The following is an 18,341-nucleotide window of genomic DNA, read 5'->3' as shown; positions in this document are numbered from 1 at the left end:
GGTAGCATAAAGAAGTTATTTGTTTGTTATTTGCAGTCATTGCTGTCTTTTGGTTTGCTAACTATTTACAGCACGCTAACTTTGGTTTACCAAACCTCCAGTTGGTGGCTGGAGATCTCCCACTATTATAACTGATCTCCAGGCAACAGAGATCAGTTCCCCTGGAGAAAATGGCCGCTTTGGCAATTGGACTCTATGACATTGAAGTCCCTCTCCTCCCCGAACCCCGCTTTCCTCAGGCTCCACCCTAGGGTTGCCAAGTGCCCGGTGGTGGTGGGTAAAATCATGCCAATCCACTGGGCTGCCCACCGACCAGCTGAGGGCTGGTGGGCACTGAGTGGGTGTGTGCACACACGCAGCACATGCATCACTCTCAGGTTTACCCAAAAGTGACACGGCCGCTCTGGCAACCTCGGCTATTTCAGCCGAGATTGCTAGAGCGGCCGCGTCGCTTCCAGGTAAACTCGGAAGTGATGTGTGTCGCGTGGGGTGCGCGCGCATCACGTACCTCGGCCGTGGCCCTGCAAAGCTCCTACTGGTGGAGCTACGGGGCCTGGCAAGCCTACTCCACCCCCAAAATCTCCAGGTATTTCCCAACCCAGAGCTGGCAACCCTAGGGTCAGATCAGAATTAATTGCTATCACACATTGACAGGTGTGGAGATGACACAAGAAAAAGAGAAGCCATTTTAGCTTCTACATTCACTTCGATGAGAATATAATTCCTTCTGAAGCATGACTTTTTTCCCTTGCCTGAGAGAAGTGGGACTTTGCCCTGGGACAGCTTATCATAGCCAAAGTCAGGCCAAAGCTGGCCATTTTCCTGCTCCTTCCCAGGCATGCTGCCCCTCTCCTCTTTCTGGCTAGTTACTAGGGTTGCCAACCTCCAGGTAGTAGCTGGAGATCTCCTGCTATTACAACTGATCTCCAGCCGATAGAGGTCAGTTCACCTGGAAAAAATGGCTGCTTTGGCAATTGGCCTCCGTAGAATTGAAGTCCCTCCCCTCCACAAACTCCACCCACCTCAGGCCCCGCCCAAAAACCTCCCGCTGGTTGCGAAGAAGGAACTGGCAACCCTTCCAGTTACCCCAGCAAAGCTAAGGCTGACTTGAAGGTACAGTGAAGTAACTTCCCTACACTGCCGTAACTTTAATTAATGACATCTACAAAGATTTTGTCTGGTTGGCGTAATTGGCCTGCAGACCAGGATGCCCAAGGTACTATTGGACAAGGGCACTCTGTCTGCTGAAAAGTGCCAATAACATTGCTAATAAGAGGATGACTTCTTTTCATGTTCCTTCCAGGGAGAAGATGGGGCCCCGGGCAACGGCACAGATGGATTCCCTGGCTTCCCAGTGAGTTGCATTCTACTCCAAAACACCCGAAATGTAGACTACGTTCCCTCTTCCGTGTCTGTGAGTTAACATTCTGTCTCCTTTCTTCTCCCCAGGGATATCCTGGCAACAGGGGTGATTCTGGAGTTAACGTAAGTCTCATTCTCCCTTATTGTTTGGTGTGCGTGCACCCCAATCTGTCTCGTGTGTCCATGAGTTGAAAATATCAAGCAGTGAATTCAAATGAACTGTATGAAATCAATTGTCAGAAGAAAAAATATAAACGATTTCTTGAACTGATATGGCCATGGCAAATCAATGGGCACGGCCTTACTGAACAATTTTTAATTCCAAAAGGTGAAAATTTTTTTGAGGTTATTTAACGTAGAGAAAAGGTTTTTTTGCATTTGAAAGAATATTAGTTGATCAATCTGTTTGTTCATTGAGCCAGTGTAGCGTAGTGGTTAAGAATGGTGAACTCTAATCTGGAGAACCGGGTTTGATTCCCCACTTCTCTACATGAGCGGCGGACTCTAATCTGGTGAGCCGGGTTGGTTTCCCCACTCCTACACATGAAGCCTGCTGGGTGACCTTGGGCTAGTCACAGTTCTCTCTGAACTCTCTCATCCCCACATACCTCACAAGGTGTCTGTTGTGGGGAGGGGAAGGGAAGGGAAGGAGGTTGTAAAACGGCTTGATTCTCCTTAAAAGGTAGAGAAAATCAGCATTTAAAAACCATCTCTTCATTCATTAGAAGCAACTTAATTGAAGAGTGTTTCCTTGGTTCAGTCTTATTCAGGCTGCAAATAGTGCAATAATTATAGCAAGCTTGACATTTATTTATTTATTTATTTACAAAATTTCTACCCCGCCTTTCTAGTCTCATCAGGGCCACCAAGGCGGCTAACAGAATAAATACATACAGAATAAACACACATCTTAAAAAACATTAAAACCAAACAGAAACACATTAATAAAACAATTAAAACCAAGCTAAAGTACACATACACAAATATAAAAGCTGCAATTAAAACATAGGGCAGAATCACTGAGGAAACGCCAGACGAAACAACAAGGTCTTCATTCGCTGGTGGAAGTTGGCCATGATTGGGGACAGACAAGTCTCCCTGGGGAGAGAGTTCCAGAGTTTTGGTCCCACAATTGAGAAGGCCCTCTCCTGGGTTGCCACCTGCCTAATCTCAGAAGGCAGGGGCATCTGAATCAGACCCTCAGAAGATGACCATACCAGTTGGGCAGCTTCATAAGGGAGTAGGTGGTCCTTCAGGTATGTTGGTCCCAAACCATATAGAGCTTCAAAGTAGGGTTGCCAGGTCCCTCTTCGCCACCGGTGGGAGTTTTTTTAGGCGGAGCCTGAGGGGGGCAGGGTTTGGGAAGGGGAGGGACCTCAATGCCATAGCATCCAATTGCCAAAGCGGCCATGTTCTCCAGGTTAACTGATCTCTATTGGCTGGAGATCAGTTGTAATAGCAGGAGATCTCCAGCTAGTACCTGGAGGTTAAGATAAAAAAATACCTGTGCTGTGGTTAGTTAAGACTAAGGGAAATGGCAGCCTATGTGCTGCCATTTCCCTTAGTACCTGGAGGTTGGCAACCCTGAAGAAGTGAGCTGTGGCTCACGAAAGCTCATACCCTACCAGAAAATCTTTTTGTTAGTCTTTAAGGTGCTACTGGACTCTTGCCCTTTTCTACTACTGCAGACAGACTAACACGGCTACCCACTGTGAATTAACTACTTTGAAGGTTAAGACCAGCACCTTGAATCGTGCCCTGAAACAAAACTGAGGGACCAGCGTAGATGATGGTGGTGATGTGGTCCCTTAAATTGGTCAGTAAGCATGTGAGAGACTCTGTGTGGACACACACTCCTCCCAGAATTGCCCTGGACACCGTCAGTGCAGCTGAAGCAGATGGTTAGATTGAATGTAGCTTTGAGAGCAGTGGGCCTTATCCCAATGGGCAACATGAATTTGGCTCTCCACTTGCCATCGGGCCTTCCAACCAGGAGTTGAGGATGATGTGCCTTCAGAAGGTTCTTCTTTGCTGGTGTTGTCCCTATACTGCATCAGTTTGTATATTCCTCCCTCAAAAGGTGTTATCTCGGTCTTCTTCAGGGCACCAAAGGCTATCCTGGTCCAAAAGGTGATGATGGAGAGATTGGAGACCCAGGAGACGAAGTAAGTGGATACTGGGGATGATGATACCTTGTCAAAAGCTGAATTGTCTCCTTAAGGCAACGTGACCCATGCATTTTATGTCCACCTTGCCAGCTATTATTTTAAAGGTATTCAAAATTCTCCAGTCAACTCAAAGCCTTGGCTTTCTTTACATGCATTATACTATAAAAAGAAGCAGAAGGAATGGAGAAATGCGGTCACTGTTTCAGTAACAGCCAGGCTGGAAATAAGTTTGAGGTGCTAATCGTGGTGTTGAACCCTTCAGAATGCCAAAAAATAAGAGATGGAGGTTTTGGAAGCGCGAGTATGTATTGGGAGAATGGGGAAGGTACTGGGGAAGATTCAGGATCAGTTCCTGTGTCCATTTCCTGGCTCGTTTTTCAACATGGCAAAACATCTCCGGTTTCATACCTCTGTGAAGAAGCATGAGACTTACATGGGGTGTTGCTCTTCGGAGGTATATTGAAGGGATCACGTGGAAAAAGTGGAAAGTAACTTAGTCACTAATGTTGGATTCCCCTGTCAGAAAACAGCTAAAATTAGACGTGTGAAAGACTTAAAATCTAAAGGCCATTGCTCTCTGGCTTTCAAGAGCATTCTATGGAAGAGAATATACTCAACTGTATTTCAACCAGTCCTTAAATAAGAACTAATACTCACAAATGCACCTGGCTGGACTATGTTCTTATGACTATTCTTTTGAAGAAGCTGGATACTTGGGCGAAGGAAGCCTGAAAGCTCAATAAAAATGTGCTCTTCTACGACCAATTTCTTCTGTAACATCGGAAAGATCTTACAGCGCTGCTCAAAAAATAAACGTTTTCTTTTTCTTCCAGGATGGAGCAATTACTCTCCCAGGCCTGAAAGGAGCAAAGGGTTACAGAGGTCCAGAGGGCCTCCCTGTAAGTAACAGAGTTTTAGAACATAATTCCCCTGGGGCTATAGAATGTACAAAGGAACTTCCGAGAGCCTCATAGAGTACATCATGATAGTGTAGGATGGGTGATAACAAGATTAACCCCATAGTCTTATTGAGGGAGATTTGGGACCATGATGGGTAGAAAACTGGACCAGAACTGAGAGCAAAATGATCTGCCAATGCCCTTAATTGCTGAAGCAACGTATTTTCCGACTCTCGGGAGGAAATACTGCTGTAAGGCTTAACTTGGAGTACAATGGTGGTGGAACGTGCCTTCAAGTTTCAGCTGACTTGTGGTGACCTCGTAGGCGTTTCAAGGCAAGGTTTTTCATTGCCTGCCTCTGCAGAGAAGCCCTGGACTTCCTTGGTAGTCTCCCGTCCAAGTACTAACCAGGACCGATCTTGCTTAGCTTCCAAGATCTGGTGAGATCGAGCTAGTTTGAGCCATTCAGATCAGGGCATGACCAGTTTCAGGCACCACAATATTGGCAGCACCCCCATTTACGTTGGCAAAGATTCTGATCTTCCTAGCTCCTTGACAGCACCAAGAGCAGAGCAGACTACAGAGAGTACTGTTTGTGGGAGGGCTGAATAAATACATGAACAGGACAGGAGTTTCCCTTTATTTGGGGAAAACAGCAATATTTTAAATAAAGTGTGGGCAACTGTAGTTCATGTCAGTGAACCTGACATCTGGGGCCTTCAGAAACCTATGGAAACCAGTGGTCTCAGCGGAATGTGCTTCTGGGGGTTTATCTCATGCTAGCTTTTTCAGTGTAGTCCGTGCCCAGCTCCACACAGCTCTTTTAAAAGGCTACGGACACAATGCAGGCAGCTGAAGAATGACTAAAGCAAATGGGATTTAAATTAATGACAGCATTTGATTGTTTTCAATGGGAATTAGTCTTGGCTTACTTTAACTGGATTAGGGCCATCACCCTATCAAAACAATATGAGCCAGTAACATAACAAACAAGCTTCTTTGTACCAGACTTGTTCCTTACACCTCCCAGGCCCAGCTGAAAAGCATATGAAAGCAAATCCCCCAATGCTATGGGGCAAGAGAGATGAGGAAAACCCCCCCCGAATTCCCCCCCACCTTCTCCGAAGTAGCCCTATGGGCAACTCCAGTATTGGGTTTTGTTAGTGGGCTGGTGCTAGTTACATCTTTTAATTGTGTAATATTTTAATGTTAATATTTTATAATTGTTATCTTTTTTTTATGTTGTTTTTAACTCACTGATACTGTTTTAATGTTGTGAGTCGCCGCGAGACCCTTTGGGTGAGTGGCAATGAAAAAAATCTAATAAATAGATAGATAAATAAAGAGAACGGGCTGCCTTGAAGTCTGCTACTTTTTGTTCATGGGGCTTTCCTGGGCTACAGCACACTTTATGAGCCTTTAAGGCATCACAGGAAATGTGTTTCCTACGATAAGCTAGCATAGTTTCCCTTCTGGGATTTGCCCAATATAACTGAAGATTCTCATATACAACATTTTTGTTTTCTAGGGACCTCCGGGACCTGCTGGCCCTCCGGGACCAGATGTAAGTCAACTGCTTACTACAAATTCCTTACACTAAACAACTTTAGAAAATGGAGGATTGAGGGGGATGGGGGAGTCCTCAGAGCAAAATGGGACGGAAGTTCATTGTGTGGCTTGTCGTAGAGATGCATGACATCACTTCTGAGGGAAACCCGGAAGTGACATCAGTCTGGCAATTCTTAGAAAGGACTGGCGTCACTTCTGGGGTTTTCCCGGAAGTGACATCATGCCATCATTGAAATGGATTGAGGGTGGGGGAGTTCCCAATCGTGGGCGTTCCCAGCCCTGCGGTTCCTCACCGACCCCCCCCCCAACTTGAGCAAACCCTATTCGCTATATGCTGCGAGCGTCTAGAATTCTACTTGCAAAATGATGACAGAAACAAGATGGCTGGCTATCGTGAAGAATCCAGCTAATTAGAGACAGAAAATGGTCTTGTGTTTCCAAAATTTAGATGAAGCCTATATTTCTTCCTTTTTTTTTTTTTTTTAGGAATGTGAAATTTTAGATATCATCATGAAAATGTGTTGTGAGTATCGGCATCAATTCTTGCAGTATTAACCAGCACTCCATTGAGTGCCCGTCTCACATGCTTGTTTCTGCTTTGTACTAAAAAAAGCACAAGAATACAGAAATGCAGAATTACAGCATAGTTTGCTAGTCACTTTTTTAAATACCACTAAAACACCAGGAATTTTCTAAATCATTTGGGAGGTGGGTGTCTGTGCATGTGTAAGTGCATGTGTCTTTTGAATGGATGGCCAGTAAATGTTCATGCCTTGTGTCAGTGCTGAGACTGTATGACGTCATCACACTAGGGTTGCCAACCTCCAGGTACTAGCTGGCGATCTCTTGTTGTTACAACTGATCTCCAGCCAACAGAGATCAGTTCACCTGGAAAAAATGGCCACTTTGGCAATTGGACTCTATGGCATCGAAGCCCCTCCCCTCCCCAAACCCCGCCCTCCTCAGGCTCCGCCAAAAAAACCTCCTGTGAGTGGCAAAGAGGGACCTGGAAACCCTAAATCACATTGCTGTTCCAGGGGCAGGGTTGGTCGTGATTAGGGTTGCCAGGTCTGGGTTGGGAAATACCTGGAGATTTTGGGGGCGGAGCCTGAGGAAAGCAGGGTTTGGGGAGGGGAGGGACTTCAATGCCATAGAGTCCAATTGCCAAAGCGGCCATTTTATCCAGATAAACTGATCTCTGTCGGCTGGAGATCAGTTGTAGTAGTGGGAGATCCCCAGCTAACTTGGAGTGACATCTGAACTGTTGCTTCGTTTAAGGCTAGCATAGAGCTAGAGGGAGAAAACGAAGTTGCCCCATTTGTGGCATCTGCAGCTCATTGGAATCTGAATCTAGATATTGGTGCCTTAGCCCCCTAGTTTACAGACTTATTAGTAAGTTGTCATCCTTTATGTATTGAAAGTAACAGATGTTCCTGTCTGCTGTTGGGTGTCAGCCAAACAAACACCCCCTGCATTCTATAAACTATCAAATATAAGAAAACTGATCTGTGGCGCTTGGGAAAGGTGTCCTCAGTTCCTGCTGCTTGCACGCCATTTCCTGCAGACATAGTTGAATTAATTATGGCAAATATTGTAACGGAGGTCAACCTGTGATAACATATGTCCTACTTACACGCTGCTACGTCTTCCCCGCCTTTTCCTTAGGGTTCCCTCTTTCCGTTTTGCAAATAATTATGTGGTGGGATTGGGAAGAAACATTGGTGTCCGAGACCTGGGAGGCATTTTCAAGTGTACCCAGTGTGGGGGTAAACTCCTGTTCAGACTGTCCTCTTGACCAAATGAGATGTGCTGTAGACACTGAATTGCAGAATGGTTTAGATTTACAGTCTGTCTCTGAAACATGAACCCTAAAAAATATCTTATTTTTTCCTTCCTTTCTCCCAGCGTGCTGTGGTGAGTATCACATGTGCAAATTTATTTGTTTATGTATCTAATTCACTTATACCCTGCCTTCCTCCCCAGTGGGGACCCAAAGCAGCTTACATCATTCTCCTTTCCTCCAGTTTATCCTCACAACAACCCTGTGAGGTAGGTTAGGCTGCGAGTTAGGCCCAAGGTCACTCAGTAAGCTTCCATGGGTTGAGTGGGGATTCAGACCAGGGTCTCCCAGATCCTAGCCCGACACTCTTAACCACCACACCACACTGGCTCTCATTCTTTACCAGTGTGGTTTCATTTTCATGTGAGCATCTTTTTGCTGGACCCGGACGCTGGGCCCAGACATTCTCCTCGTCCCTCTTTCTGCTGTGGTGCTCCCTGCAATTACCACCTTGAGGATCCGGCACTAATGGCTGTCTGGGGCCGCAACTGGCCACCGTTTTAAGTCAGAGCCCATGTGGGCACATACCGTTGGCCTCCAGAGCTACATACCCTTTCCCTGAAGAGGCACTCATCACTAGGGGCGAAGACGCATGGTTGCTTTATCCTTTTTTAATCCCTGTTTCATCCAGGGTTCAGCCTGGATCGATTGCGTGTGTTTCACCTAATGTGCGTTCAATCCTGGCTAAAACAGGGATTAAAGGAGGATAAAGCGACCATGCGTTTTCGCCCTAGGAATGCGGCGTGCATTAAGAGACCCGTTCGTTCACTGCCAGAAATTGCCTCGGCTAGAACGAGGCGCTTGTAATAACACCCATCCAGGTGACTCGGAGAGCAGTTCAAAATGAATTGTACTTAAGCAGGGCCGGATTTCGGTTTGATGAGGCCCTAAGCTATTGAAAGTAATGGGGCCCTTTCTATGTCCAGCTGTCCTTGGTCAACTGCAAATTGTCACGGGGCCCATTACTTACATCATAGGAGCCTACACAACACAAAACACTGTTGCTGTATGTAGGTTTTATTTTATTTGTTTTTATCTTATATTTTGGAAATGTACATCCAGGTTTTTTTTTCCGTTTAAATTGTTGGGGGGCCGTCAAGAGAGTGGGGCCCTAAGCTATAGCTTGTTTAGCTGATACGTAAATCCGGTTTGTGGATCAGCTGCTTTAGCCGCTTCCTCTGCTGCTTGATTACATCCGGCTGTGTGGTGACTGAAGTCTTACAAAAGGCACAGCGGCCCTGATTATTTTCTTTCTTTGAAACCACTGTTTCATCAGACTTGGGTTGAAATTTCACCTAGATGTCCTTGGTTGCGCCTTTCCACTAGTGGGTGAAGGGTTTTTTGTTTCGTTTGGCATCCCCTCAATGATCCCTCCTTCCTGACTAACGTTTTAACTGTTGCTTTTATGTCTTTGCTATATATATATTGAGCTCTGTTTGGAATTGTTTTAATGATATGTGTGTCTTGGGGGGGGTGTAGTTTTAATGATTTTAAAATTTAAATTTATCTTGTGTGTTTTAATTTGTTAGCCACCTTGGGGGCCCTTGTGAGGGCAGAACGGCAGGATATAAATTTTGTAAAATAATAAAAATAACAAATTACCATGTGTGTGAAAAGCTAACATGGGCCCTTTATGCGGGGCTGTTTCCCTCACGGTCATCCTGCTAACTGCTCCGGTGCTTCGTTTGGATCATGCTTGCCTTTCCCGACCGTCAGAGGTCGCCTCGCTCTCCCCGCACATTTCTACGCGTTTTGGCTGGGTTTTCTGGATGCTGTTTTAGCGAGAATCCAGAAAACATGGGCAAAACGCACAGAAACACACAGGGAGTGCGAGGTGATCTCTGCTGATGGGGAAAGGCATGAATAATCAAAACAAAGTACCGGGCCAGTCAGCAGGGGTGACCTTGGGGAAACAGTCCTGCATAAATGGCAATGGAATCTTAACCCAAAGCCTGTTTCCATCAACCTGCTTAATTATGCATAAGGAAGCATAGCAACAGTGTAGTGCACAGTCCAAATCACAAAACCGTAGTTTGGCATTGGCACTAGAATCAGAATCCACGGTCTGAAGGGGATTTTTGGACACTAGGTTAGCACGATCTGAATTGAGAAAGCCTGTGGAACACAGGCAGGATGGGTCTGCTGCAGACGTCTTGTTTGTGGGCTTCCTAGAAGCATTTGGTTGGCCACTGTGTGAACAGACTGCTGGACTTGATGGGCCTTGGTCTGATCCAGCATGGCTTTTCTTATGTTCTTAAAGGCTTGGATCCACTGGAAATTGTGGCCAGAAGGGATTTCTGTCCATAAAGTGAGACCTCTTCTCTACTCCCTCCCCCGCTGCAGCTCAAAATATAGCCCCACGTGGGGGGAGTCAAAGGTCTGCAGCAAAACAAGGGGAAATCAGCAAAAATCACCCTTCCTTCATCCTCAGAAACCCGCCCTGGGATCCAAGCCATAGCATTGCGGTTACTCCTCTTCTGGAAACCCCACTGCACCTGGATGAACTGCCCTGAACCGCGGTTTGCCTGCCCATTTAGAAGCTTAAAGTTTATTTAGCACAAGCCGTGGTTTGACACGGTGCCTGAACTGAGGCTTAGATCAGCAAGGAGAACAAGACTTTTTCCGCTGGGTAGTGCCACCGCCACTGTGAGCTTCAGGACCTGAGAGAAACGAAGGTTTTCCAGGCCCAGTTCTGTAAACGGTGCGGTCCTGTGCTTTGTTCCAGAATGCAAGTGTGGGCCTGTTGACGTTCTCTTCGTGCTGGACAGTTCCGAGAGTATCGGCCTACAAAACTTCCAGATTGCGAAGGATTTCATCGTGAAGGTCATCGACAGGCTGAGCAGCGACGAACACGTGAGGGTAAGGCTTGACCCTCTATCACGTCTCCTCTCAGTTACTCTGTCCAACCTCAGAAAAGATTCTGCCTGGCTCTTTGGCCTGGAATAGAAGGCCTGAAATAGAAACTGTCTTTCCAGAGAGCCAGTGTGGTGTAGTGGTTAGGAGTGGCGGACTCTAATCTGGTGAACCGGGTTTGATTCCCCACTCCTCCACATGAAGCATTCTGGGTGACCTCGGGCCAGTCACAGTTCTCGCCGAACTCTCTCAGCCCCAAAGAAGAAGAAGAGTTGGTTTTTATATGCTGGTTTTCTCTACCTTTTTAAGGAGAATCAAACCAGCTTACAATCACCTTCCCTTCACCTTGTGAGGTAGGTGGGGCTGAGAGAGTTCTGAGAGAACAGTCACTGGCCCAAGGTCACCCACCTGGCTTCAGGTGGAGGAGCGGGGAATCAAACCCAGTTCCCCAGATTAGAGTCCACCGCTCATAACCACTACCCTGTGCTGGCTCTCACACCACACTGGCTCTCACCTACCTCACATGGTGCCTGTTGTTGGGAGAGAAAGGGAAGGAGATTTGTAAGCCACTTTGAGACTCCTTAAGTAGAAAAAAGCGGGGCATAAAAACCTACTCTTCTTCTTCAGATGATTCGTATTATCCAAAGAAATAGCTCCCAGGACCAGTCTGGGCCACAACATGGTTTCCATCATGGCACCCCAGACGCTACCAACCATCCTTGGTTTGGTCAGTTACAATAACATATAGGTTTACAAATTAGGTCTAACTTTTCTTTAACAGTTTGACCCCGGGGAGTCACGCGTTGGTGTTGTGCAGTACAGCCATGACAACACTCAGGAGCTGGTCGCCATGGGAGATGCCAACATCAACAACATTGGACAACTTAAAGAGTAAGTTTAGATCTGGAGCCCATAACTCAGAGAGGAACTCTTGAGCTTTGCTCCTGCCTGTGTGTGTGTGATGTGGGAACCCCTTTTGCTGGAAACGTTCCTGCTAAATGCTCTGGATAAAAGCTACATCCAAGGGTTCTTTATGGTGCCTCTGTAACCCATCAGAACCCTGGCGACAGAAATCCCCTTCCTAAATTCCTCCCAGCAAGAACTGGGGATGGTTCAGGTCAAGAAATGATCGCGTCTCTTTGTGGCTAATTGAGCAACTGTGAAGTTGCTTGAAGAAAAATATCCCAAGAAAAATATCCAAGAAAATATTACTTTTTGGAAAAAAGGTAACATATTCTGTCATAAACTTTAGCAGTGTGCAATGACATGTATAATGGGGACACAAACACTACCAACAGAGAAACCTTTGACCTACAACTTATGCTTGGTAATGACGTTCCTCGCACAGGCACTGGTAGTCCGACCGTATCTTGCCCACAGACAGCCTACTAACCCTAAACAGCTTCTCACTCGCAATAATGCACTTCTTAACATGGACAATGATTCTGGGATCAGGGCCTGTAATAAACCAAGATGCCAACTTTGTCCCCATAAACAATCTAAGAGTACATCACTGGATCTAACAACACCAGCCGTACCATCTCAGGTTCATTCGTTTCCAACATTGTATATACCATCAAGCGTCAAGAATGCCCTCCTACTCTCTCCATAGGACAAAATAGGCCAGTCCTACACAAAAGAATAAACTGATATAAACCTGACATTATAATTCACTCATAAACCAGTGGGAGGACATTTTACAGTGCATCCCTGAAAGGAATGCCCCCGCCGGGCTTAGGAGGCAAACTGGCGGCGTTGCCTCCTAAAGAGGTTTCGGCACAGCCGAAACCTCTGCCTGGCTCAAAAACCCATACAACCCTCATAGGGTTGCACGGGAGATATGCCAGCTAAAAGCTGGTGTATTTTTACAAAAATAAAAAGGGCTTGTATCACCTCTTCCAACTCTGTGATTCTATTATTCAAATCTCCAGGAATTTCCCAGGACAGAGTTGGCAACCCTAGTTCATGGTAAATAACCAACACAATTTTGCTCAGGATTGGGATCTTGGTAACCGATGGTGTTTCTTTCCTCTGCTCTCTGGTAATGGATACCTTGGATTTCTAGCCACAATATTCTGTCATTTCTGTGCAAACTGGTAGGGTTGTTTCAACTTCCGATGTCGCAAAATAGTTGTGTCGGATGTGTTTTGAAGTCAGAACTGCTGGTTTCTGCAAGGAAAAGACTCCAGGCTGCCCAGGGCAAGTAAGATGTAGACCACAAAGGAAGGGACTAGAACATAAAGGCCATGCTGGATTAGACCAAGGCCATCAAGTCCAGCAGCCTGTTCACACTGTGGCCAAACAGGTGCCTCTAGGAAGCCCAGAAACCAGACGACTGCAGCAGGACTATCCTGCCTGTGTTCTTCAGCACCTAATGTAATAGGCTTGCTCCTCTGATCCTGTAGAGAATAGGTCTGCATCATGACTAGTATCCATTTTGACTAGTAGCCATGAATAGCCCTCTTCTCCAGGAACATGTCCACTCCTCTCTTAAAGCCTTCCAAGTAGGCATCCATCACCACATCCTGGGGCAGGGAGTTCCACAATTAAACTAGGAGATTAGCCCCAATGTCTTTGTCTGGAGAGAAGCTTTGCTTCGAGCAATTGGCACTGACCCTTGCTGCTTTTTTTTTTTGGCTTGTAGGGCTGTGAAGAACTTGCACTGGATCGCTGGTGGCACTTATACCGGGGAGGCCCTGGAGTTCACCAAGGAGCACTTGCTGCGACGGTTTTCCTCTGACAACCGAGTGGCCATTGTTATAACAGATGGGCGGTCTGACACCCTTCGGGACCCAGTACCACTGAATGCGCTCTGTGAAGCCAATACCCAGGTGAAACTAACAACCAGGTGGCAGGGGAAGGGGAAAGAAAGGGAAATTGCCTGGTCAGTGGGGACAGGGGGCATGCCAGTGTGTTTTTTGAGGCAGCAGATTTAGTCAGGAGGAAAGGAAACCAATTCTGAGCAAGCAGAAGAATGCAAGCTCTCTAGGCATGGCGGAAGACGGCTTCGATACAGGCCAGTATTCCTGCCTCTAACACAGTTCAGAACCAATGTAGATGTGGTCCGGTAAATGTCAAAAATTTGTTGAATGTTGACATTTACTGACAGCCCTTCTTTTAGAAGGCCAGTAGGAAATACCAGGAAACTCTGATACTGTTCTAACTTTGACTGACCCCAATGCTTTCAGAAGCAATATTTTGAGGATCAAAGAACATAAGAGAAGCCATGCTGGATCAGACCAAGGCCCATCAAGTCCAGCAGTCTGTTCACACAGAGGCCAACCAAGTGCCTCTAGGAAGCCCACAAGCAAGACAACTGCAGCAGCATCCTGCCTGTGTTCCACATCAAAAATGTCCTTCCCAACATCTTAGTATGTAAAGCATTTTCATTATACACATATAATATAGATTTGGGGAATGATTTAGGGAGTTCAGCATGAATTACAATAATTAAGGAAACAGACAGTCAGGAGCTAGAAAAGATTCTGAAGTGTAAGGATGTGTCACTGGCCACCAAGATTAAGTTAATTCATGCCATCGTATTCACTATTACTATGTACGGATGTGGAAGCTGGACATTGAAGAAAGCTGATAGGAAGAAAGTAGATTCCTTTGAAATATGGTGTTGGAGGAGAGTGGTACGAATACCGTGGACTGCCAAAAAAAACCAAATCAGTGGGTTATAGATCAAATTAATCCTGAACTGACCCTAGAATCTAAAATGACTGAACTGAGGCTATCGTATTTTGGTCACATTATGAGAAGACAAGAGTCGATGGAAAAGACAGTCATGGTAGGAAATGTTGAGGGCTGCAGGAAAAGAGGAAGACCCAACAGGAGATGGATTGACTCAATAAAGGAAGCCACGGCCCTCAGTTTGTAAGACCTGAGCAAGGCTGTCAAAGATAGGACATTTTGGAGGGATTTGATTCATAGGTTCGCCATGATTCGGAAGCGTCTTGACGGCACTTAACACAGAGAGAGACAGTCAGGAGGGGGAAAGTAGCAGAGCAAAATAATAAATGTTGCCTGTGGGCATTGAGAAGCTTTCCAGAGCTTAGCCTGGGAAGCTCAGGGATTGTACAACTTCTTTTGTTTCCTTCCATTGACTTTGGCATTCTTGGGCTTGCCCACCATCCTGTAATGCCTCAGACATACTCGTTCTCTCTGTGTGCATATGTTTTGCCCTGTTGGGGCCACAGGTCAGACATCTCCCACGTGGGGCATCTGGGGCACCATGGTGCCGGCTGACACCTTTCTTGGCACCCACCAAGTGTTTTTAGGAAGTGGGGTGCCCTGAAAAGCTTCCGATTGGCTGTACAGATTAAAATAATGTTTTAGTAGTGTGTGCCACTACAATGATCTCCCTCATTCCTCTTTCCTAATATATTTTTAAAATGACCCCTCCTCTCCTCTGCATTTGCACTTCCTTTGTGTGTGGCTCTGCCCCGCGACAGCCATTTTGTGGTTGGCTTTACCTCCTGCAGCAGTAGGGTTTCCAGGTCCCTCTTCGCCATTGGTGGGAGGTTTTTTGGGGCAGAGCCTGAAGAGAACAGGGTTTGGGGAGGGGAGGGACTTCAGTGCCATAGAGTCCAATTGCCAAAGCGGCCATTTTCTCCAGGGGAACTGATCTCTATCAGCTGGAGATCAGCTGTAATAACGAGAGGTCTCCAGCTACTACCTGGAGGTTGGCAACCCTTTGCAGCAGCCATTTTGTGGTTGCGTCCCTCACCCTGTGTCAGAATGCCAAAGCCACCCAAAGGCTCAAAAATGTTGGGGACCCCTGGTGTAGATGTTTACAACACTGAACATTTGTCGCCCTCTAGGTGTACCCCTTGGGTATCGGCGATATTTTCCACGCTCCTCCAAACCCCGAGCAATTATCAAGTATTGCCTGTTCGGGATCGGGAATATCTATTCTGCGAGAAAGCTACGCAGAGCTTCTGGATGACAATTTCCTGCAGAACATTACCTCTTACGTCTGCAAAGGTGGGTGAGAGGTCTCGGAGTACTAGTTTGGGGTCAGCTGTCGACTGTTTCTAGGCAGATGCCCAAGGAAGTAGCAAATCGGAGAAACCGGAATTCGGGTTCTCGCTTTAATACAATAAATGCAGAAAAGGTGATGAGAGAAGAGTTGCTTTGAGGGCGGTCTGACCATCTCTTCTCAGTGGAACCAGCCTGCTTTGAAAGGTATGACTAATTAAATCATAATATGATTGTATGATCTTCAACGATGGAGTTAATTAAAGCAAAAGCACCATCCACAAGAACCATCCTATCTTAAATAGCCCTTCACTGTCTTGTCAACGTGTGTTTGAACCACAGCTGTGCACCCTTGGATGAGGAACTGGAGAGGTAAAAGTTGGGACTTGATCCAAAGCTGGGATTTATGTTCGTGTTTCCAGGTACAACATCAGTCACGTACCAACGTTGTACTACATTTGTACTTCCATGGAGAGAGATCACGATGGGTAGCCGTGTTAGTCTGTCTGTAGCAGTAGAAAGTGCAAGAGTCCAGCAGCACCTTAAAGACTAACAAAATTTCTGGCAGGGTGTGAGCTTTCGTGAGCCGCAGCTTACTTCTTCAGATACCCAAAGAATTTAAAGAAATAAACTTTGCTCAGGGGAAGGGTTAAGATCCACCCCATTATAACTAGACCTTTGGTTTTATTGTAAGGTGTTTTGGGGGGCTTTACTGAAAAGTGAGCGACAGATGCTAAAATATCTTGAAAAGACCACATACCTGGCACCTCTGCAGAAAGTTGTTTATAATATTAGCAGTGTCAGGAAACAGCCAGGGCTAGTATCCACAGAGGCTTAGGAGATGACTTGTAGATGCCCAGCAGCAGTACCATTCACTGCCCTCGGGATTTTTAAAGCACAGGGAGCTGTACAAAAGCCATCTGTTGACTGACAAAGGTTGCCTGTAAGTAAACAAAATGATTTGATGCCCTCTTCTTTTGGATTGGTTTACAGAAAAGAAATGCCCGGACTACACATGCCCAAGTGAGTATTCTTTCCAAAGCTGTCCTTGTGCCTTTCATCTTCAAGCCTCTTTCCCCACTCCTACACACGAAGCCAGCTGGGTGACCTTAGGCTAGTCACAGCTCTCTCAACCCCACCTACCTCACAGGGTGTCTGTTATGGGGAGGGGAAGGGAAGGAAAAAACCAATTCTTCTTCTTCTTCTTCTTCTTCCCCTTTTAGTCTCCTTTGACGGCCCAGCCGATATCACCCTCCTGGTGGATAGTTCTACCAGCGTCGGGAGCCGTAACTTCAATACCACCAAGAAATTTGTGAAGCGCCTGGCCGAGCGGTTCCTGACAGCAGCCAAACCTGCAGATGACTCGGTGCGCATTTCAGTCGTCCAGTACAGCGGCACAGCTCAGCAGAAAATGGAGGCGCGTTTCGAGCACAACTACACCGTGATTGCCGAGGCCATCGACAACATGCAATTCATGAACGATGCCACAGACGTGACTGCCGCTCTCAACTACGTCACCAACCTGTACCGGCCGCCTCCTCGCAGAGGGGCGAAAAACAGGGTCTTGGTCTTCTCCGACGGCAACTCTCAAGGCATCACCGGAAGCGCCATCGAGAGGGCGGTCCAAGAAGCTCGTCAGCAGGGTCTTGAGATCTTCGTCCTGGCTGTTGGCACTCAAGCCAATGAGCCAAATTTACGTGTACTCGTGACTGGAAAAACCACCAAGTATGACGTGGCCTACGGGGAGAGCCACCTTTTCCGAGTGCCAGATTACAACTCTCTGCTGAGGGGCGTCTTCTATCAAACTGTTTCCAGGAAAGTAGCTGTCAACTGAGTCGGCGGAATGTAAAAGAGCGGGATATATAGATTCTACGTTTTAAAAAAAATAATTAAAAAGTTAGCACTAAACAGAACCCATATTTTTTATAAAAAGCCTGCCCATGCCCCTGATTTTGAGCTGCATCGTGCCCCTCCCTGTCCATTTCTTTTTTCCCGTGAATTTTTGTAATCTGCAAGGGGCGAAATGCAGGTCCGCTTATTCTTGCATCATATTTTCAACTGGGGGAAGCTTGGTTGATAAAACTTAAGAATCTTGAAATGCACTACCGTTATTCCTAAGAGCGAGAGCACATTTCACATGGATATTAGGGTCCACTTTGCAGAATAAAACGATCCTTTATCTTGCTGACACGATTTATTTTTTTAAGTTTGCTACTCTTTTATTTTATTTTCATGATATGGAAAAGTGTTGCCTAGGCTACCCAGTTCCAGCAAAAACGCTTGGCCCTTTAAGGACTAGGAGACAATTCCTGGAAGACCAGCTGCTCTTCAGGGCAAGAGAGGCGATGGCCAAAATCATAACCTTGTGTACACCCTCCAGTTCAAAGCAAGTTATATTAATATCATTTAGCTTGCGAGCATCAATACAAATGACAGTTTAATTATTGAGCGCTTATTCTCTTCTCGTGTGTGTAAAGTGCCGTCAAGTCGCAGTAGGGTTTTCAAAGCAAGGGACTAACCGAGGTGGTTTTGCCACTGCCTGCCTCTCCATAGCAACCCTGGTATTCCTTGGTGGTCACCCATCCAAGTACTAACTAGAGCTTAGCTTCTGAAATTTGACGAGATCAGGCTAGCCTGGGCCATGCAGGTCAGGGCAGTCTCTTCTTA

General features: G+C 46.3%; 1 protein-coding gene across 1 annotated transcript in view; it reads left to right on the top strand.

The window, feature by feature from the left end:
• Positions 1-17,520, top strand: part of COL6A1 (collagen type VI alpha 1 chain) — a 56,752-nt gene extending 39,232 nt beyond the window's left edge. The window contains exons 23-35 of the mRNA XM_056856862.1: positions 1,304-1,354; positions 1,450-1,485; positions 3,465-3,527; positions 4,364-4,429; positions 5,958-5,993; positions 6,485-6,521; positions 7,904-7,912; positions 10,564-10,697; positions 11,473-11,582; positions 13,336-13,522; positions 15,518-15,680; positions 16,668-16,697; positions 16,898-17,520. Of these exons, the coding sequence (XP_056712840.1) occupies positions 1,304-1,354; positions 1,450-1,485; positions 3,465-3,527; positions 4,364-4,429; positions 5,958-5,993; positions 6,485-6,521; positions 7,904-7,912; positions 10,564-10,697; positions 11,473-11,582; positions 13,336-13,522; positions 15,518-15,680; positions 16,668-16,697; positions 16,898-17,508 (1,533 nt within the window). The 3' untranslated portion in view covers positions 17,509-17,520. The remainder of the gene's footprint in view (positions 1-1,303; positions 1,355-1,449; positions 1,486-3,464; positions 3,528-4,363; positions 4,430-5,957; positions 5,994-6,484; positions 6,522-7,903; positions 7,913-10,563; positions 10,698-11,472; positions 11,583-13,335; positions 13,523-15,517; positions 15,681-16,667; positions 16,698-16,897) is intronic.
• The last annotated feature ends 821 nt before the right edge of the window (positions 17,521-18,341 follow it).

Source organism: Euleptes europaea, chromosome 10, assembly GCF_029931775.1.
Source record: "Euleptes europaea isolate rEulEur1 chromosome 10, rEulEur1.hap1, whole genome shotgun sequence".
Taxonomy (NCBI): domain Eukaryota; kingdom Metazoa; phylum Chordata; class Lepidosauria; order Squamata; family Sphaerodactylidae; genus Euleptes; species Euleptes europaea.
The sequence above is the reverse complement of the archived record's forward strand: the minus strand, read 5'-3'. Positions and strand labels throughout refer to the sequence as shown.